General features: G+C 36.7%; 1 protein-coding gene across 1 annotated transcript; it reads right to left on the minus strand.

Moving 5' to 3' along the window:
* Positions 1-402: 402 nt before the first annotated feature.
* LOC121390563 lies at positions 403-5,612 on the minus strand. Its single transcript, XM_041522407.1, has 2 exons — positions 5,510-5,612; positions 403-1,688 (listed from the first exon to the last, which is right to left on the minus strand). The coding sequence occupies exon 2, from the start codon at positions 1,672-1,674 to the stop codon at positions 550-552; it is 1,125 nt and encodes a 374-aa protein (XP_041378341.1). The 5' UTR covers positions 1,675-1,688; positions 5,510-5,612; the 3' UTR covers positions 403-549.
* Between the last annotated feature and the right edge of the window lie 18,157 nt (positions 5,613-23,769).

Below are 23,769 nucleotides of genomic sequence, written 5' to 3' on the forward strand. Positions count from 1 at the left end.
CATATAAAAGATTCCCTTTTGCTAATGGAATCAAAATATAGGTTTTCCTCAAAGATTCAAAATCAATGTGCTCTGGTGGCGTCGTTAAACAAAAGAACCTTTTTATTGTTTGTGGGTTTTTTTATGTATATATTATATACGTTTGTTAAGTTAACTCCAGCACATTGATTTATTAATCATCGGCTATTGGATGTCGGTAATTTTGACATATATTCTAAGATGAAACCCGCTACATGTTCCCATTACTAACAAGATATCTTTTAATAAAAGATCCCTTGCTATAAAATTTATATGTACCATCCCACAGACAGGATAGTACATACCACAACCTTTGAAATATCAGTCGTGGTGCACTGGCTGGAACGAGAAATATCGCATCAGGCGGACGGTTTACCACTGGGCTACGTCCCGCTCCTATATATTATATCAGTACAAGATAAACATTTATTATTTATTTTTACAAATGTATGATCAGAATGTTGATTTTTTTTTACCACTGACATTTAAATCGTCTGTATTTGTACCGCTGACATCCTATATTAATCCATGTTACATAAGGACATAGAACAATCCTGATAGGAGAAGTGCCAGTATGGAGGCAGCAAATACACGCCTGTAGTAGAAGACTGACGTCTCGTGTTTATAAGCAGCCAGTTGAGTCTCCCACTCTACTTCTTGATTTCTGACCACCTCCAGTCTCCCCGCCTCCCACTCTGGCTTTGGCGGGCAAGAGGAACGTGACTCGCATCCTGATGCGTCGTACGTCAACACCCCAGCTAGTCTCTTAGCCATTGCTGTCTTAGCGATGGCTGGCAATTCTTGTGGTATTTTTACCTTCTTTTCGGCATATGATGGAAGTTCCTCAGAGAAGAAACCGATGTCATCGCTAGGCCAATGGGTAGTCATTTTTAAATTCTCGTAGGCTTCTCTTTTCTGTTTCAGAGATTCCTCATCAGCCCAGGCGGCGGGGGTCATACACACAAACACGAGGTATCGCCATCTTCCCGGGTGTTCCCTCTCTTTGACCGGCCGAGAATTGGCGTGGATTAATCTGGAATCCCAGAGCACCATTCCCCCTTTAGGAACGGGTATCCGTTTGCGAACACAGCCGTTTTCAACATACCACGTTAGATCCTCATCTCTTAAGGTACGAAGGCGCCAATGAGGCTTCAGTCTCAGCGTCTTCTTGACGTGCTCACTCTCGTAAAAAGCAGCGAAGAGATCATGCGACCCTTCCAGAACTTCGAAAGCCCAGTCATCTTCCTGACACTCTTCCAAGTAGACCGCTCCTTGGTAAGCATGTAGTCCCACTCGAGCTGGTCTTTGATCGCAGTGTAACCAGTGATGGCCAGGACGAAAGAAATCCTCATCTCCATCCTCGGGCGGTCTTCCTATAGCGATAGCATCGAAACTTGTTAACAACTCGTCGGTGTTCCATATCTGACTAAAAACGTGCTTGCTCTTCAGACGGACAGTCCATGTGGGTTCCATGTGGCCGACCCTGTACCTCTGGATCAGTGATTTGTTGGTATGCGGGAATGTGCCCTTCTCGAACTGCGAGAGCCACCCCTCGTACTCTCCTCGGAATCCGTCTGCCTCCTCTGTTGTAAGTACATCATGCACAACCGTGTAGCCTTTCTTCTTCAGATCGTCCTTGTTTTGTGACGAAAGCATCTTGTACTGAGTACCTGCATAGAAATAGCATGTAATGAAATTAATACTATACTATATATATAGATAGATAGATATACACACACATGTGTGTGTATATTTAAAGTGACATTCCTGAGTTTGCTGCACATTTTAAGATGCTATCGACTAACAAAGACTTTTTAACGATTGTAATTACATATCAAATTTATTTTTCTGCATAAAATATTAGTGCCTGTATATTAAACGTGTTTCTGATCGTTCTAATATTTGTACTAGGTTAAATTTCATGTTATGTCCTAAAATATAATAGTTTTGTACATACGAAATTATTTGAAGACAAAATCCAGTTTGGGCTTCTTACAGATATTAAGATAACCAGAAACGCATTGAATATACAGACACTGATATTCTAAACCAGAAAATATATTTAATATGTAGGTTTAATCGTAGAAATATTTTATTAGTCGGAAACATCTTACAGTGCAGCAAACTCAGGAATGTCGCTTTAATTGGAATCGTTTCATGTTTTTCTAATTCGTTAATTACACATATTAACTAAATGAATGAATGAATGCATGTTTAACAACACCCCAGCACGAAAAATACATCGGCTATTGGGTGTCAAACTTGTATAAGCAAACAAAGTGATGATCAACATCAATATAAAAATTCAACAGTTAAATTAAAACACAGTGTAAAGAACTTTGCAAAAAATACAAATATCACAGATATATAAAATTAAAATTCAGAGTGAAAGTCAGTATCTCGAAGAAATTGTAAGATAATTTCTGGATGGAATCGAAATGATTCCATCACATTTCTTTGTCCAAATAAATATTTGCTGACAAATGCTTACACTCCATCAAAATGTGTCGCATCGTCAGAGTACACTGACAGCGCTCACACTGAGGTGGAGGATCTTTCTTCAAGATAAATGAATGGGTCAAGTAAGTATGACCGATGCGGGCACGACACAAAACTACCTCATCCTTCCTGCACTGTATATAGGAGGACTGCCACTCTCCCAAGACACCGTCCCAATCATGTTGCCACGTCGAAAGGATAAATTGGTTAATACTATATTTAAAATCAGTATACGGTACACCAACCCTGGCATGATGCAAATCCAAAGCAGACATGGCAGCAGAATCTGCGTTTTCATTACCCCTAATACCAACAAGGCTGGGCACCCAACAAAATACAATGTCGTTATTGGCACACTTTCGTATCACCATCCCAATTATTTACAGTCCTTTACACTGTGTTTTTATTGACCTGTTGAATTTTTATATTGATGATGATCATCACACTTTTCTTGCATTTTACCATGGTTTGACACCTATTAGCCGATGTATTTTTCGTGCTGGGGTGTCGTTAAACATTCATTCCATCCCAATTAATGGATGATCCAGCTTCATACTGCGTAAAGCTTGGAGACATGAAAGTGAGTCGGTAAAAATAATAAATTTGGATACAATCGAATCCTTGATTCCTTCTAAGGCTTTAATGACTGCCCAAACTTCAGCACTAAAGATCGATGCAGAGTCGGGCAGTCTCATGGAAATGATAGTGTCTGATGGAAAGACTGTAGCACAAGCCACAAAATTTCCATCCCGTGATCCCACTGCATACACAGGAATGCAATCACGGTACTTGTTTTGAATTTCCATGATAAATTACTTATACACAACAGCATCTGTGCGATCTTTCTTCAGATGCGCCAGATCAAACACAATTTTAGGTGGTGTAATACACCAATGTGATAAAACAAAATATGAAGGAGTTTCCTAAGTGTCAGTTAAATCAACGTTGGAAAGCGACAAAAAGCGCTTAATGCGAAGTTCAAATGTACGAATAGCATTTGGCCTTGCATCAAACAACTTCATATATTTGTTGTCAAACACCGCTTTATGTGTAGGATGTGTTGGTAAAGATTTAATCTTAGTATGCATACTGCAGAGAAAGCTTTGCACGTCTAGCACCCAAACAAGGTTCGTGTGCACCAACGTACAGACTCTCTACAGATGTTCTAAATGCACCAAGACAAAGCCTAAGTCCCTGGTTATGTATAGGATCTAGCATCTGCAAGTAAGACTTGCGTGCCGACTGATCCATAATCTGATTTTGTTTGGGTGCTAACTATCACGCAACAAAAAAGATAGGACATTCTCTGGGTGGATTACGTGTTGAACAAAATCCATAAATGAAGAACAAAACGATTCCAATAATACATTATTTTCGTTATGTCACAACAACTTGTGTTAACTTAGTTAAAAGCAATAATCATAATTATGTTATGTTCATATATAGCTCAGGCCCGTAGCCAGGATTTTGAGTGTGTGTGTTGGGGGGGGGGGGGGGGGATATTGAAAAAAAAGTAAGCGGTGGGGGTCGACCGATCCCCCTCCTCCCCGACTCACCATTGGCTACTGGCCTGTAGCTCCTCTTAGTTTACAGTATAAGTGAACATCAGAGGCGAGTGTAAATTTTTAAACAGAATAGGCATATTAGCAATATGTGGCTATTATATACCATAGGCATTTGGACCCAGTTGAACCTAGTACAAATATTGGAACGATCAGAATCACGTTTAATATACAGCCACTAATATTTTATGCAGAAAAATATATGTTGTGTAATTACAAACGTTAAAAAGTCTCTGTTAGTCGATAATATCTTAAAAATTGCAGCAAACTCAGGAATGTCCCTTTAATATGTAAGTTTAATCGTAGAAATATTTTATTAGTCTGAAACATGTTACAATGCAACAAACTCAGGAATGTCCCTTTAATTTTTGTTCGGGGTCTGCCATATTTAAAAACAACAATAAAAGCGATTGCGGTTGTTTACAGATGGTGCTCACGTGCTTAAAATAGGGTGCTCACGTGCTTAAAATAGGTTTAGTCTATTAAAGGGACATCCCTGAGTTTGCTACACATTTTAAGATGTTATCGACTAAAAAAGACTTTTTAACGATTGTAATTACATATCAAATATATTTTTCTGCATAAAATATTAGTGGCTGTATATTAAACGTGTTTCTGATCGTTCTAATATTTGTACTAGGTTAAATTTCATTTTATTACCTAAAATATAATTTTTTCGTACGTACGAAATTATTTGAAGACAAAACCAGTTTTGGCTTCTTACAAATATTAAGACGACCAGAAACACATTGAATATACAGACACCGATATTCTAAACCAGAAAATATACTTAATATGTAAGTTTAATCGTAGAAATATTGTATTAGTCAGAAACATCTTACAATGCTGCAAACTCAGGAATGTCCCTTTAATAGCCGCCAACACGCCAGCTGACCTTAATGAAAGGCCGGGGGGGGGGGGGGGGGGGGGGGGGGCGGGGGGGGGAGGCGGGGGGGGGGGGGGGCGGGGGGGGGGGCCGCGGCTAAACTCACTTTTGATGGAACCAATTTTTTTTTTTTTACACGAAAATGAACAAGTTTTCGGTGAATATGGCTTGAAAATTATTCAATGAATACCATTAAACTATATTGGTAGAACTATTATCATTCTAAGAATCGACTGTTATAAATTTTTGTTGTGTGGAATGTAATTTTTTGATGTTTTATATTTGTCGTTTTTAGCGAGTGGGGTGTGTGGGTGATCGATCTTCGTTTCCTGTCCTTTCTTTTTATACATGAACAACGGCTATACAGCATTGCGCGCATCAGTGTTCCATCGACTGGTACTAATCATACACCTATAACCGCAGAACAGGACCCGAACGGCCATGCACTCTATGTCGGGTTCGGAAAACACACATTTGTTTGGTTTGGGCCTTAGCAGTTGGTCCAACGATTAACAGTTAGTAAGAGACGGAAAACATGAATTACCTGTTACTAACGAAACACTTTCCTGTTCTCGCGTGTAGTGCGTCCTTTTCGATCGATCAGCAAATCGGTGAACCGCGCCTTGCACAATATGCCCACCCGTGTTCTCCTCAATCTATATATACACATGTAGGCCATTACTAATCGCCGTACCCGGTGTATCTGAAAACCTGTATACGCTGACGTGTTCAGTTTCCACCTCGCGCAGTACAGCTCACTACTGTAAGGTCAAGGTTCAAGTTCTTTATTGATTTCTTAAAGGCGCAGATCTTAGTTTCAGACTATGAAAAAGAAGTTTGTTTTGTTTCATGACACCACTAGAGCACACTGATTAATTAAAAGTAAAGTTTGTTTTATATAACGATGCCACTAGAGCACGTTGATTTTCTTTATCTTATCATCGGCTATTCAACGTCAAACATGGTCATTCTGACATTTTTTTAGAGGAAACCCGCTGTCGCCACATAGGCTACTCTTTTACGACAGACAGCAAGGGATCTTTTACTTGCGCTTCCCACAGGCAGGATAGCACAAACCATGGCCTTTGTTGAACAAGTTATGGATCACTGGTAGGTGCAAGTACCTACCCATTGAGCCTCGACTGGGATCCGAACCCAGTACCTACCAGCCTGTAGACCGATGGCCTAACCACGACGCCGATGATTTATTAATTAATCACTGGCTATTGGATATCAACCATATGGTAATTCCGACATGTAGGAAACTCGCTACATTTTTCCTAATGCAGCAAGGGGTCTTTTACATGCACTTTTCCACAGACAGGAAAGTACATATCACGGCCTTTGACCAGTTGTGATGCACTGGCTGGAACGACCCCCTAAAAAAAAGAACCCCCCACAAACAACAACAACAACAAAAAACCCCAACAAAAAACCCAGTCAGTTCAATGATGGATACACCGACTGGGTTGGATCCTGCATGGCAAGCACCTCAAGCGAACACTCAACCGACTGAGCTAAATCCCTGGCAAGTCTGTGAAATACCGTTTAAAATTAGACTAGTGCTTGACTTCATAATCGGTACTTTTCAGAAGTACGTGCGTTTCTAGAAGTATGAAAAATGTATTTCACGATATCACAGGAAAGCAAGATAACCTGAAACACTTCGGAAGTACAAACATGTATATGGTAAACAATAAAATGGAAGCAATATCTTATTTAGATTTTTATAAAAATAGTGAAAAAGACGTAGTAGTGCTTAAAAACTAGGGTCTGTCACTTTAAGTTTCTTGTTGTTTAACGTCACCACAGAAGCACATTGATTTATTAATCATCGGTAATTTGGTAATTTCGACATATAGTCTAAGAGAGGAAACTCGCTACATTTTCCCATTAGTAGCAAGGGATCTTTCATATGCACCATCCCAGACGAGATAGCACATACCACTGGTTTTGATATGCCAGTCGTGGTGCAAAAAAGTTCATGTCAAATTTTAAATCAAGGGCCAGAGCCAATAAAAATGCGGGGGTGGGATGGGGGTGGAGGAGAAAAAAAGAAGAAAGAAAGATACATTTTTGTGTCATATATTTTCTGAAACAAAAACATTTCAGATTCATTTACTGCAGCAGATAAGCAGTAAAACAATGCACCGATATCAACATCATTAAAGGATTTTTGATATTTTCCACCATACCCCGATGAACGTAAAACAAAACCCCAGACGATCCTTGTAATTAAATTTGAACCATACTTGCTAATAATGGCACTAAAAGTTCATATTTTATTTTGATTAATGCTCAATAAGTATCAATTTTTACGTTCATCGAGAAATGAACAAGCTCGCGTTGCTATTGCTGGACCAGTGGGATGACGTTATAGTGTAATGAAAATTTGATTAACTGAGTGTACTATACGAAACAAAATCCCATAGGCGACAATGTTAATGTTTGTTTTTAAATATATATATATAGTTTGGTTTGATGTAAGAAAAACAGTAACAGTGTTTTGGAAATAACAAAACTTTTATTTACTATTTTTGTGTGCAATTTTAAAAATAGTCTGCTCAGAAATAAATAAATAAAAGGCGTCCCCTGTCGGAAGGACTATATATTACAGGAACATTAGTGTTTAACCCGGAAATAAATAGTACAAAGCTGAATTGTTCAGGATAGTTGCATAATATCATTATCAATAACATACCAAAGGTCCACAAGTGTTTGATGAGTGCTAACATTACTGGATGCTGACCTGAGGCCTTTTCACATGTATGTATTTCTATCATTCTACCATTGTATCATTCAAAGTTAGTTGTAATCCATGTAAAAATGCGTAGTGATTCGTTTGCAACCCTATATAGCTGTTTGGTAGTAATGCTGATATGAATAAAAAGTAAAGTAAAGGTTGTTTTATTTAACGACGCCACTAGAGCACATTGATTTTTTATCTTATCATCGGCTATTGGACGTCAAACATATGGTCATTCTGACACTTCTTTTTTAGAAATCCCATGCCTCGACTGGGATCCGAACCCAGCACCAACAAGCCTGTAGACCGATGGCCTAACCACGACGCCGGTACTGATATGAATAAATGCTGTTATGCAAATTTGGGCATTTTCGTTTAATTCGGGCAAAGGACAGTCTGCCTCCTACAAAAATAGGAGCCCGTACACGTTATGTGAATTGTGACGATAGTTTAAACAGTTTATGGAATCTAATTATTAAGAAAACTCACTTAACAATAGTTTCCGGACCTAAATGTGAAAACATACTTTAGCCGTTTATATACATGGATAGTATAAATATTTTGTTTAACTTCTTAGTTTAAGCTCTAGTCCTAATGTTAGATGTTGGTAACACATTATGTTCTCCAAGATGGTATTTTCAGTATTTGAGCTCGGGGCTTAAATACAGAAAAATCCCGGTACAGTTATTTTGAGGCGTGTCTGCTTATCCGACTATGACCACCAGCTGATTACTAGTACATATATAATATAGACACTTTGACCACTAACAATTTACCTTTACCTGTTAGAAAAGGAAGAAAATATGAGAATGAATGAATGAATGTTTAACAACACACAGCACGAAAAATACATCGGCTATTGGGTAATGCAAACAAATAAGGTGATGATTAACATCAATACAAAAATTCAAGATTTAAATAAAAACAGCGTAAAGAACCGTGCAAAAATACAAATATCACAGATTGATACTGACTTTTACTCAAAATTTCAATTTGTGCTCAAAGAGAATGTTACACCCCTGCACCACGGTGAGGTTACAGCACGCGCAGGGGATATGAGAAGGATGAGAAAAACAAAACAAAACAACAAACATGGTAGATGCGTGACGGTAAGAGATCTCCAGGAAGAAACCCGTCAGCAACTATGTGTACGTATTCATAGGCGTACGCGCTCCCATTTTGTCGGGAATTAAACGAAAATGCCCGAATCTTGGTAACAACATTTATTCATATTAGCGTTACTACCAAACAGCTGTATAGAGCTGCAAACGAATAACTACACATTTTCACATGGATTACAACTCATTTTTAGGGTAGAATGATGGAAATACATCGTAAAAAGGTCTCAGGTTAGTACATTTTGCTAGAATATCTATCATTTGTGCCCGAATTTAAGGTTTTGCTCCAGCACCGCACGTTTATATATACGTATTTAACCAGAACGTTATTGAAAGGGGATGATGTCGGATTTCTTTCTGTAGTGTGTGTATTAGTGATTAATATGAAACAAATTGTTATTAGAGAGCTCGAAACTGATCGATGTAATAAAGGTATTTAACGTCAAACATGATTGTTGTTGTATTAGAGCGGGAAGCTATATTAATAAACTACCAGCAACACTTTGGACAACACTCTTAAAATTTAGAACGTCTAACCATTGCCTACCCGTTGAAACTGGACGCTGAAATAACATACTCATAGAAGATAGAATTTGTACATTATGTAATGTAATGGACATTGGCGACAAGTTCCATTATCTTTTAATTTGCCTCTTTTTTTTCATAATTCAAGAGTCCAGGTTTTACACCCATATTATACGCGACTAAGTACATATAAATTTAGATAACTAATGGACAATAAACGAATTAGTACCCTAAAGAAATTAGCATGTTTCATAATATAATCATTAATGAATTCAAACGCCCTTGACTACAAACAAAATCAAAACTTTGGAAAGTTGTTTTATATTAAGATAAAGAGAATGTTAGGCAGAAGGTGATAGATGAGAAAGAATGAATTTCCAACATGACACCAAAGTCACAGTGGAGTTAGGTCCGAGTCAGTCAGTGGGGCATGGTACTTCAGTCAGTGTAGCTCCATCAGTCAGTCAGTGCAGTCAGGTACGAGTATGTCAGTGAAGCATAGTTCTAGCCAGTCATTTGAAACAGGTTCTTGTCATTCATTGGCGTCAGATTGTAGTCAGTCACTTGAACATTCTTTTAGTCAGGATGTGGGCTCCATGTCCCAGTGAGTCAGTTAAACTGGGTCCTAGTACGTTACTGGAGTCAGGTGCTAGCATGTCAGTTGAGCCAGGTGTTAGTCAGTCAGTTCAGTCAGGTCCTTGTCAATCGGTGGCATTATTTCTCCTTTTGATATTTCACCACCACCAAAGAAAAAGTATTCAGAAAAAAAGAACAAAGGCAAGAAGAGGTGATGCGACATTAATAACCTCTAGCCCATACCAAAAACAGCTTGCAGACACGGTAGAGACCAAACGACTTAAAGAAGAGGCAAAGCTTAAAGGGAAGAGAAAGACAAAGAAAAACTGTTTGGAAAAGAAGGAAAAAAGCGACAAAATAAAAAACCCAAATCCAGTGAAAAGACCAAGGAAAAAGAAGTAAATTTGCCAAGCGATGTGGAAGATGTTGACACACAATGTCTATTCTGTGGAGAATTATACAGCGAAACTCAGAATGAAGACTGGATTCAATCCAATCAATGCACATCCTGTTCAAATTGGGCTCATAATGACTGTGCTGGTGTTGACTCTGATGACAAGAACTTTGTTTGTGACTTCCCCTGCGTGTGCTGTAACCTCAACGTGGTGCAGGGGTGTAACATTCTCTTTGAGAATGGCCAATACAGCACAAAATTGAAGTTTTGAGTAAAATTCAGTATCCGTAAAATTCTGTGATATTTGTGTTTTTGCACAGTTCTTTACACTGTTTTTGTTTAAGTCTTGAATTTTTATATTGATGTTGATCATCACTTTATTTATTTGCATTACCATAGTTTGACACCCAATAGCCGATGTATTTTTCGTGCTGGGGTGTCGTTAAACATTCATTCATTCATTCATTCATTCATTGCTTGTGACTTGTGTGCAGATGCATAACGTGTACAGTTGGTCACAGACAACTGGTTTGTTTATCAAGTGTTCCTGCATTGAATTGTATGAGTATCAGTTTTTCCCACATTGAATTGAATCAATATACGTTTTTCCAACATTGAATTGAATGAAATGAAAGTATTTTGTTTCTCAAATTGAATTGAATAAATATAATTTTTACCTCACACTGCATTGAAAGAAATTGTATTCAAATTAAGCGACGATTTTTATCCCCATATAGGGGGCCATTTTGTGCAAGGTATTGGACAAAATGGCCCACTTTCATTAAATACTTTAATGCCAGTTTATTCTGAATTGAATGATGGAATTTATGTTTGGTTTACACATGTTGTTGCTAATAAAGTTTGATTTAGTTCACATATAAAGAAATTGTTTTTGACGTGTTTTAATGTTAAAAAATCAAGAAAACCTTAACATGGTTATTTTACCCCACCTTCCCCTATATATAAATAAACAACTGCTACAAAGCGTGTGTGTGTGTGTGTGGGGGGGGGGGGGGGCACACGCACGACAGTGCACCAAAGTACAAAAGTGACGAGCAGTCGTTCCTTCCGCCCTTTTATACTTTTCGTATTACGACTCACGATGATCAGTCGCGTTATGGAACTAGGTTTGGCGTTTGGCGTAACATCAGATCGGATTTGTTTCACAAACAAAATGTTAAATAACCTTATAAATAAATATATTTCACTATACCTTCCCACAGAGAACATCTTTTTTCATACTATGGAATGTACTATAAGTTATTTATTTCTGAGCCGACTGTTTTCACAACTGCACACAAAAATAGTATTGTTTTGTTATTTCCAAAACACTTTTACTTTTTTATTTACCGATATCGGGTCTACTTGACTCGTAGAATCCAAGAGTTATTTATCGTCTTTTCTACTACGTCACAAGTATTAGAACATACATTGTAGCAAAATAATTCGCACGAAAAGCTAAAGAATAAAACAAGAATAAAAGTTGTAAATTAGTGGTCATCTGTCAGGCCGGTGGTTCGTCGGAAAGATGTTCCAGGTTCAAACTGATAAGGCATTATTTGTTGTGCTGCACAAATATTAGTCCAGTCGTCATTACTACACTATTCATCATCGAAAGAAGAATCGCATGATAATTGAGCTTGGCAGTCGCTGTCAGTAATCTCGTGGTAGGTTTCTGTGAAGCGAGTTCCCTTCATGACGTCACGGCTATTTACAGCCAAATGTTTTTACCGATAATTTTACTCGGTCGTTTCCGGCAGTGTTCTATGGGAGTGCTGTTTTAATACTTTTATGGGGCATTTTCGTAATTATTGATTTACATATCGGTGTAAAATATTATTGCAATGAATTAAGAAAGCATTTAATTGTGGAATTTGAAATTTTAGTGTATGGTCTGGAAAATCACTTTAAGGGTAACAAAAAGTCTGCTTTGAACTTGTTCCGCGTCAATGTTGGTGTCCCCTAGAGGATTTTAATTTTTTTTCGACTTGGCAAGATGATTGTGGCGGTGCGGTTGCGGACAAGCCAGTCCTGAGAGAGTGGCAGTCAACCGCAAGTCGGTGCAGGAAGGATGAAGTAGTCTTGTGCTGTGCCCGCATCGGCCATACATATTTGACGCATTCATTTATTTTAAAGAAGGACCCTCCTCCTTAGTGTGAAAATTGTCAGTGTACACTGACTATGCGCCACATTTTGGTAGAGTGTGGTCATCTCAAACCGACGAGAAATTATATATTTGGCAACAGAAATGTTATGGAATCTTTTAAATTCCATTCAGAATTAATTATAAAGTAATTAAAACACTTTGACTTATATAAAAATTTAAAAATTATACTTGACTTGATTTATGTATTGCATTATAACCCCCCCCCCCCCCCCCAGCTCCTTACACTGGTTTTACATAATTATATATAAATACTATTTTCATATACTATAAATATTTTCGTATACTTACCATTTGTGACACCCAATAGCCGATGTGTATTTTTGTATTCATTCACCATCATTATTCCAACGAGCTCTTCATGTTTGACTTTACCATAGTTTGACACCCAATAGCCGATGTATTTTTAGTGCTGGGGTGTCGTTAAAGGGACATCCCTGAGTTTGCTGCACTTGTTAAGATGTTATCGACTAACCGAGACTTTTTAACGATTGTAATTACATATCGAATATATTTTTTCTGCATAAAATATTAGTAGCTGTATATTAAACGTGTTTCTGATAGTTCTAATATTTGTACTAAGTTGAATTTCATCTTATTTCCTTCGGTGATAATTTGTGACGTCATGTGGAATGTAACACTGATATTTAACATACTAAGATATTTTGAACCATATGGGTAATAATACTTTTTAATCACCTGATGATCATTGAGCAACTAGTTTTGAAAAAACAATACGGGGGAATCCCCCCCCCCCCCCCCCCCCCCCCCCCGAGTCATTTCGGGCCTCAATTAGAATGTCCCTCTTTTCACTTTCCAACCCAATTGTATTAAAGGGACATTCCTTAGTTTGCTGCATTGTAAGATGTTTCCGATTAATAAAATATTTCTACGATTAAACATACATATTAAATATATTTTCTTGTTTACAATATCAGTGTCTGTATATTCAATGTGTTTCTGGTCGTCTTAATATTTCTAAGAAGACCAAACTGGAGTTTGTCTTCAAATATTTCGTACGTACGAAAAAACAATATTTTAGGAAATAAAAGGAAATTTAACCTAGTACAAATATTAGAACGATCAAAAACACATTAATATACAGTGACTAATATTTTATGCAGAACAATATCGTTAAAAAGTCTCTGTTAGTCGATAACATCTTTAAAATTGCAGCAAACTCAGGAATGTCCCTTTAACAGGCAAGAGGCTGGGTGAACAGACACTTCATAATCCTTTCAATCACATCCCTGGGAATGTCCCTTTAAACTGTCACCGGTAAGAAATAGAATGTTTAACGACACCCCAGCACAAAAAGTACACATCGGCTATTTGGTGTCACAAAATTATGGTAAGTACGAGTATATGAAAATATTTATATATAAATATGTAAAACCACAGTGTAAGGAGCTGTGGGGGAAAAGTATACATAAATCAAGGTAAGTATATTTAAAACTTTGTATAGAAGTCAAAGTGTTTTAAAAACTTTACAATTAATTTTGGATGGAATTTAAAGGGACATTCCCGAGTTTGTTCCATTGTAAGATGTTTCTGACTAATAAAATATTTCTACGATTAAACTTAAATATATTATCTGGTTTAGAATATTAGTGTCTGTATATTCAATGTGTTTCTGGTCGTCTTAATATTTGTAAGAAGCCCAAACTGGATTTTGTCTTAAAATAATTTCGTACGTACGAAAAACTTATATTTTAGGAAATAAAATGAAATTTAACCTAGCACAAATATTAGAACGATCAGAAACACATTTAATATACAGCCACTAATATTTTATGCAGAAAAATATATTTGATATGTAATTACAATCGTTAAAAAAAACTTTGTTAGTCGATAACATCTTAAAACGTGCAGCAAACTCAGGAATGTCCCTTTAAACTATTCCAAAATATTTGTTGCCAAATAGATCATTTCTCGTCTGCTTGAGATGATCACACTCCACCAAAATGTGGCGCACAGTGTACACTGACAATGTTCACACTGAGGAGCGTCCTTTTTTAAAATAAATGAATGCGTCAAATATATATGGCCGATAAGGGCACGACACAAGACTACTTCATCCTTCCTGCACTCTCTCTCAGGACTGGCTTGACAGAATGAAGCTTGTTCGTAACCGCACCGCCCCAATCATCTTACAAAGTCGAAACAATATATTGATTAATACTAAACTTAAAATCACTGGAGGGGACACCAACATGGACACGGGGCAAGTTCAAAGCAGTCCTGGCAGCAACATCTGCCTTTTCGTTACCTTTAAAGGGACATTCCTGAGTTTACTGCAGTGTTTAAGATGTTATCGACTAACAGATACTTTTTAACGATTGTAATTACACATCAAATATAATTTTCTGCATAAAATATTAGTGGCTATATAATAAACGTGTTTCTGATCGTTCTAATATTTGTACTAGGTTAAATTTCATTTTATTTCCTAAAATATGTTTTTTTCGTACGTACGAAATTATTTGAAGACAAACTCCAGTTTGGGCTTCTTACAAATATTAAGACGACCAGAAACACATTGAATATACAAACACTGGTATTCTAAACAAGAAAATATATTTAATATGTAAGTCTAATCGAACTATTTTATTAATCGGAAACATCTTACAATGCAGCAAACTCAGGAATGTCCCTTTAATGCCAACATGGCTGGATACACAACAAAATATAACATCTTTATTGGCAATTGATAAAAAGACACACTTTCATATCACCATCCCAACTAAGGGATGCTCCAATTTCATGTACTGTAGAGCTTGGACACATGAAAACGAGTCTGTAAAAATAATATATTTGGATGCACATGAATCCTTAATCTGTTCCAGGTTTCAGCAGTAAATATTGATGCTGAATCGGGCAATCTCATGGAAATTATTCTGTCTAATGGAACAACTGTAGCAGAAGCCACAGAATTCCCATCCCGTGATCCGTCTGTGTAAACAGGAATATAATCGCAGTACCTCTCTTGGATTTCCGTGACATGTTGTTTATAAATAACTGATATTTTTTTAGATGCACAAGATCGATGACAAATCAATGTTGGAAACTGATAAAAACTGCTTAATGCGAAGACCAAATGTTCGAATCACATTCGTATCAAATAACTTCATATATTTGTTATCAAACACCGCATTGTGTGCAGGATGTTTTGGCATTCATTTAATCTTTGTAGCATACTGTAGAAAAAGCTTTGCACGTCTAGCACCCAAACTAGGTTCGTATAGGTTCTCCACAGATGTTCTAAATGCACCAAGACAAAGCCCAAGTCCCTGGTTGTGTATAGGATCCAGCATCTGCAAGTAAGACTTGCGTGCTGACCCATACACAATTCATCCATAATCAAGTTTAGACCTACGGTAACTAAAGATTTATAAAGTCGGATCATAACCTTTCGATCTGCTCCCCATTCAGTCTTGCCAATAACTTTTAAGATGTTGAGAGCCTTTAAAACTTCTTTTTAACATACTGTAAATGAGGAACAAAAGATAGCCTCCTGTCAAAAATAACTCCCAGAAATTCAATCTTTAGAACATATCCTGTAGAGAGATTGTATGTTGATTCACCCAAACCGTGTTTGGGTGCTAGACGTGCAAAGCTGTCTCTGTAGTATGCAGACAAGATTAAAGGGACATTCCTGAGTTTGCTGCATTGTAAGATTCTTCCGACTAATAAAATATTTCTACGATTAAACTTACATATTAAATATATTTTCTTGTTTAGAATGTCTGTATATTCAATGCATTTCTGGTCGTCTTGATATTTGTAAGAAGCCCAAACTGGATTTTTGTCTTCAAATAATTTCGTACAGAAAATAAAATGAAAATTAACCTAGTACAAATATTAGAACGATCAGAAACACGTTTAAAGGGACATACCCTAGTTTTTAAACACTAACGCATATTATGTTTACTATTATAACCGTTTTTCATAACTTAAATTATATTATACTTAGTTTTTATTATTTAGATTATCAATTTCCGTACATTCGAAGTGTTTTTGATCATCCTGGTGTTTTTAATACCACAAAATGTATTTCTCATATTTTGAAAAACGCACGTGCGTCTGAGAAGTAACAGTTATGGAGTCGAGTTTTAGTCTATTTTAGAGGGTATTTCACCATTTCAAAGTCACAGACTCATGTTTCACTCAACTGTAACTTTATCCAAATGTGTTACAGGTTTGTAGATTAACCAAACTTAGTGTTAATTTTCACGGGTTGAAACTAGGGTATGTCCCTTTAATATACAGCCACTAATATTCTAAACAGGAAAATATATTTAATATGTAAGTTTAATCGTAGGAACATTTTATTAGTCGATAACATCTTAGAAATTGCAGCAAACTCAGGAATGTCCCTTTAAACTATTACCAAAACATCCAACCCATAATGCAGTGTTTGATAACAAAGGTATGAAATTGTTTGATGCAAGACTGAATGCGATCTTTACATTTCAACAATAAAGATTAATGCCGAAACTCAGTCATATTTAGTTTTACTTACTTGCAGTCTCAAATCACCTAAAATTTGTTTGATCTTGCGCATCTAAAGCAAAAGTATACAGATGCTGAAAATTCAAGACAGTTACCATGATTACATAATGGAATGGGAATTCTGTGGTTTCTGCTACAGTGTTTCTATTGTACACAATAATATCCATGTTACTGTCCGATTTGCCTTCAATATTCGCGGTTGACATTTATGCAGACATTAAAGCCCTTGAAGAAATATAGGATTTTATAGCATCCAAGTACATTATTTTCAAAATTCGCTTTTGTGTCTCCAAGCTTTACGTAATATGAAGCTGGAACGTCCCTTAACTGGGATACGAAAGTGCCTTTTTATCCATTGCTAATAATGACATTGTATTTTGTTGGGTGCCCAGCCATGTTTGCATTAGGGGTAATGAAAAAGGCAGAATCAGCTGTCAAGTCTGCTTTGGATTTGCCTCCTACCAAGGTATATAATAGTTTTTTAAACATAGCATTATCCAGTTTATTTTTTCAACTTGGTAAGATGATTCGGACGGTGCTGTTGCGAACTAGCTGAATTCTGTCAAGGCAGTCCTGGAAAAGAGTCCTCCTATAAGCGGTACAGGAAGGATAAAATAGACTCGAGCCGTGCTTGTACAAATATATATTCATTACATATGTGGCAGTTTCTCCAATATAGAAAATCTAAGACAGTAAACACTTTTTTTAATTATTAAAATGGGGGAAAACCCCGCCGTATAACTTCTAACATGTCGACATAATATCCATTTTCCCTGCGACTGAAGTTCCGCTCACGTCATATCCTGTGCAGCCATTTCATCCCATTCCTTTGATGGGTACCGTTAGCAACGCTGAAAAATCAAAGCCGCTTGATAAAAACTCGTGTCAGCACGCTATCCTAATAGTAGTTTTCTGTGAAATGAAGAAATTTTCCGTAATTATTTCCTCTACTCTGAAAGGGGCGCGGAAACTCCCTGATTATCTTTGGAAGACTGTTAGGACTGCTGACATATCTCGCAGAAAGAAATATCACAGGGCATTAAACGCTATAGTGAAGCTAAACAAGTTTCACACGTCTATATTATGCAAGATATCCGACGAATATCAGTCTATTAATAAACCAAATATAATTAAAATAGAATATACGTACAATCTGAGTACATATCAACATGGTGTGATTAAAAACACAAAACACCCAGGTCAAAATGTCAATTTTCAGATTATACATAATTTTGTCAGGACCCCCCCCCCCCCCCCCCCCCCCCCCACACACACACACACACACACAAATCTTGCACTATCTTAGAATGGTGCATACAAAAGATCCCTTGCTAATTTTTAGGAGTAATGTGCGTTGCAGTAGCAGGTTCCAGTCCCTCATAACCAAGTGTCAAAATAACCTAAACAAATAGCTTTTCATAATCACTCATAGACATTGAGAGTATGGGAGTTCAGTAAAGGGCCTTGCACCCACCCCCCACCAATTTCATGATTATGCATGCCCCCAGTTGAAAGAAGAAACAAAAATGTGGTTTTTTTGTTAAGGTAATCAACACTTTTTTTATTTAATTTTGTATTGCATCAAACATGTTAGAATCACATGGGTAATGAGAGAGGAACCCCACTGCTTCAACTCCCAGTTAGCAGCAATACATTTTTTGACAGGATAGCAGCAATACATTTTTTGACAGGATAGAGTGCTGATAGAATGAGAAATATCCCAATGGGAGGGGGCAGGATTTGGCTCAGTCGGTCGAGTGCTTAGGTCACAGGATCGAACAACGCCTGTGGATCCATTCAACTGGTTGGGTGTTTTCTTGTTCCAACCAGTGCACCACAACTGGACAAAGACCGTGGTTTCCTGTCTGTGGGAAAGTGCATATAAAACTTATTAAAAGATCCCTTGCTGCTAATGGAAACATGTAGTTCGTTTCCTCTTCGAACTCTCCTGGGAATCACGTGATTGGTACATTACAACCTGAAAGCAGACCGGCTATAACATTGGACAGTGCTAAAACCCACTAGACACAGATGTAAAAAACACCCCAACCCTAACCATTCTGGCAAGAATCTGTTGTTTTGACCCATCCGTAGAATGAAGTTTGTAGAGGCTTCAGTTCTAGAGGTTCCCCTGAGTGATCTATTAAAATAGCTGCTGTCAGTCTTCAAGAATAATTGGTACATGAAAGGTTGAAAAGAAGTAACGTGACAGCATATTGCCATCTTCAAAATTCAAATCCATGGCACTGTAGATTAATGATCCCCAAACTTCAGACTAAACTGTAAGGAATTAAGTTGCATTACAAGCTAATTTGAAATGTTTTATGCGAATTAGAATGAAGTGAGATAATTTTTAAACAGCACTTTCATTTTTCCCGGCAAAATTGACGCCATCTTGGAATTCATCCGGACGTCATATCATATCAGACTGCCTAGTGTATTCTAAAGGGTAATAATTTTTATAATTGTTTGCCAATTTTCACCACCATAAGAAAGAAAGAAATGTTTTATTTACGGTTATATGGTTAAGGACCACACAGATTTTGAGAGGAAACCTGCTGTCGCCACTACATGGGCTACTCTTTCCGATTGGCAGCAAGGGATCTTTTATTTGCGCTTTCCACAGGCAGGATAGCACAAACCATGGCCTTTGTTGAACCAGTTATGGATCACTGGTCGGTGCAAATGGTTTACACCTACCCAATGAGCCGTGCGGAGCACTCACTCAGGGTTTGGAGTCGGTATCTGGATTAAAAATCCCATGCCTCGACTGGGATGCGAACCCAGTACCTACCAACCTGTAGACCGATGGCCTAACCACGACACCGCCGAGGCCGGTGCCACCTTAAGAAGACCAGAAGTGACGAAAAATTAAAATGTGTTAGCCCTTTTATAATTGGTGCATAGTAAGGTTGAGAACACGGCGAGAGTATATATATATATATATATATATATATATATATATATATATATATATATATACCCACATCACTACGGATCTAATTACGCTAAAGATTCGGACCACATTGTTAGGATCTGTAAAGATGATAAATAGCATTGTATTACAAGCAGTTTTAAAAATAAGTGATGATTTAGAATGACTCGAGCTAATCATTCAACATTATTTTCGTTTTCCCACCAAAAATGGGTGCCTTATTGGAATTGATCACCATTGCATCATCACATGAATTATGTCCATAGACAACAGTAAAGGGTAATTAATTTTATAATTTCTTGTAAATTTTCATAGATAGAATACAAGTGAGTAAAAACTTAAATTTGTTATCCCTACCCTTTATATTAGCGAGTTTTGGATAAGACCGGCATCCCTGATTTCAAAGTACTGTGGATAACAATATTCATGCCTCATACATGGGGATTTTATTTTCTGAAACACAATGGGCTACACTGATTTAAAACAAATATAAGAACCATTTATGCTTTGCTTTTTTATATACAAATTTTCTTTTGTAATCGGTGTATAAACAAAAGAGATAAAACAAATTGTGCATTTTTATCCTTCATATTTTCTCAGATATTTAAAAATATATGAAAACAATGCTATAAGATAACAATATTGAGAATATAATACTGGACAGTATTCAATCAACTGGTTATGCCTAACCACAGCCAAGTTTGAAGGGGGAGCTATTTTTCGATATATGTTAATAAATAAATAATTGACGCCATTTTGAAAAATGGCCGCCATTTTCATACTTAGGTCTCACTACACAGATGTTATCTGCCATTGCAACCCATGTTAAATTGCCCAACTTCAAATGAAGATTGCCAACAGGACTTGCTATATGACCGCATCTGGCTGTAGTACCGGTCCAAACAGGTGATTCATTAACCGATTCACTCCGGCTGTCTCTTGCGCTATAAACCCATGTCCCGAAAGGTCAATGCACAATATAACAAAATAACATGGGCAAAATACAGCCAGAAATCTTACCATTAAACATATATATTGTTTTAATTCTTCACCATTTCCTGGAAGTGAATATGTGAATCATAACGTGTCACAATTAGGAACTATAGTGGACCGTGATCAATGAACTCTCCTCTGCGCGTGCTGTAACCTCGCCGTGGTGCAGGGGTGTAACATTCTCTTTGAGAATGGCCAATACTGCACAATTGAAATTTTGAGTAAAAGTCCGTATCTATCTGTGATATTTGTATTTTTTCACAGTTCTTTACACTGTTTTTATTTAAATATTGCATTTTTATATTGATGTTGGTCATTACCTAATTAGTTTGCATTACCATAGTTTGACACCCAAATAGCCGATGTATTTTTCGTGTTGGGGTATCGTTAAACATTTATTCATTCTCAACTGTGTATTGAGACCTTAGCTGGGCTTCTGAAATGTCCATCACATTTTTTTAGACATCAGACTAACTGAAAACTATAGTGGCTTTTAGTCCCATTTTTGGTAGTCAAATTTTGCCTGGCTCATGGACTATGGGTGATGGAATTTTGTTTTAAAATGCAAGTTGTTATTTTGTTTAATCAAAGACAGGCTGGCTTAAGAGCCATACAACCAACAATGGAACATCTCATTATCCAATCTCTCTCTCTCTCTCTCTCTCTCTCTCTCTCTCTCTCTCTCTCTCTCTCTCTCTCTCTCTCTCACACACACATATATATAATATACATGTACACATAATACACACACAAGTTGACATTTTGACGTAGATACCACATTAATGGTAGAACTTCTGTCCGTTGACATATTGAACGCTGACATTTTGTCCGTTGATATTATGTCTGCTCACCGCATGGATGGATATGTGTCTGAACATGTATTTAAAAGCGTACCAGTTTTCTTGCTCGTAGTTCGTGAGCGTATTGAAAGTTGTGCTTTAATAAAGTAATTGTAATACATTCATGTTTTTATTTTCATTATATTGGTCACTTATCTCCATGGTGATCAATAGAAAATTAATGTAAAGTGGGGTCCTGTGACTATATATATTATATAATATTATAATCAGAAAAGTTGAAAAAGAAAATAACGGTTTTCGTGAATTACAAATCTCACCGTTCTATTTTTGTAGTAAATAGTTCTGCAGTCATATAGAAATAAAGCGTAGGATACATGTATTTTCCCATTACTCTGTGTCGTCCATATGTAACTTTACTATTGGAATATCTAAAACTGAGATGGATGGAAGTAAATCCAATATACTGGTTTCAGTGTAACTTAATCGACTCGGATAAAACACCTCGGCTAGTTATGACAGTGGGCGTGATTAACTCCTATTGTTTTCAGTTGTGACACGAATTTCAAAGTAGTATACAGAATGGATTGCTTTCATCACGGAAATCGAGAACACAATCGTAGGAAGAAAACTTGAAATGATTTCCTGTCACACGTTGCATTAATGTCTATGCTCATTATACGGCAATCATGTTTACAGGACGTAAGTCGCGTCTTTGTACGCTAAATCAATACACACATAATACTCCTGACATCTGGAATGTTTTATAACTCTGGTAAATGACAGTTACTGACATAAAATCATCTTCATTTTATAGTAAAAAATAACACTATGTATTCGCAAAGTGGAATAGATATTTAAGAGATCGCCTTTGTTCGGTCGTGTAATTCTTTTATTGCACTATCTGTTCACAATCACAGTCACTCTTTAATGAATTTATTTGTCTGCTAGTCCGAAAAACACAACCCAATCAAAAACACATTCTTGTATATTGAAAGAAAAATATATATTAAATGCCATTCATAGTTTTGAACGAATATAAAACGTCTATTTATAAATGGTCTTGTATTAAATTTATTTTATGAATCGATTTGTTGTAAAAAATAAAATGTTTTTAGGTTTCGAAAGATATGGTAATTTATCATTTGTTTATTTCCCAAGTTATTTATTTGATTAATTTATTTCCTAATCTTAAATCATAGCTAATTTTAGTGTGGGTTAAATGTATACAGTACAAACATGACACATTTAAGAACAATTTATTCTTAAAACTACAAAATCCAAAATGGCCACCATGTTAAAAAGAAGATGGTCACCGTTATAAATGGCGACCATCTCACCTACTCATAAAATATTTCTACGATTAAACTTACATATTAAATATATTTTCTTGTTTTGAATATCAGTGTCTATATATTCAGTGTGTTTCTGGTCGTCTTAATATTTGTAAGAAGCCCAAACTGGATTTTGTCTTCAAATAATTTCGTACGCATGAAATTATTTTTTTTAGGAAATAAAATGAAATTTAGCCTAGTACAAATATTAGAACGATCAGAAACACGTTTAATATACAGCCACTAATATTTAATGCAGAAAAAAATATTTGTTATGTAATTACAGTCGTCAAAAGTCTCTGTTGGTCGATAACATCTTAAAAATTGCAGCAAACTCAGGAAGTCCCTTTAACACCCAATAGCCGATGTGTATTTTTTGTGCTGGGTTGTTGTTAAATATTCATTAATTCATTCATTGATCGTGTATTAACATGACCGGTGTTTGGTCTCCAAGCCTTTATTGCACAAGGAAATCATTCATCTGGATTGAATTCGTCCGCAAGTCTGACACTATGTCAGACTGCAATCGTGAGTGTAGCTGGGTTTTTTTTACCTTCATGTGACTGAAGCCACGTTCTGCATCCACAGAACATGCTGGCAAAACAAGGACAATGGGTGCCTAGATGTTCGGATAGCAGTTGACAGTCTGCCAGTCTAATTTGACAACTTGGTCCACTCTGTTATACAACTAAGTTGTAAGTATGCCCCTT

The sequence above is a fragment of the Gigantopelta aegis genome, chromosome 15, assembly GCF_016097555.1.
Source record: "Gigantopelta aegis isolate Gae_Host chromosome 15, Gae_host_genome, whole genome shotgun sequence".
Lineage (NCBI taxonomy): Eukaryota > Metazoa > Mollusca > Gastropoda > Neomphalida > Peltospiridae > Gigantopelta > Gigantopelta aegis.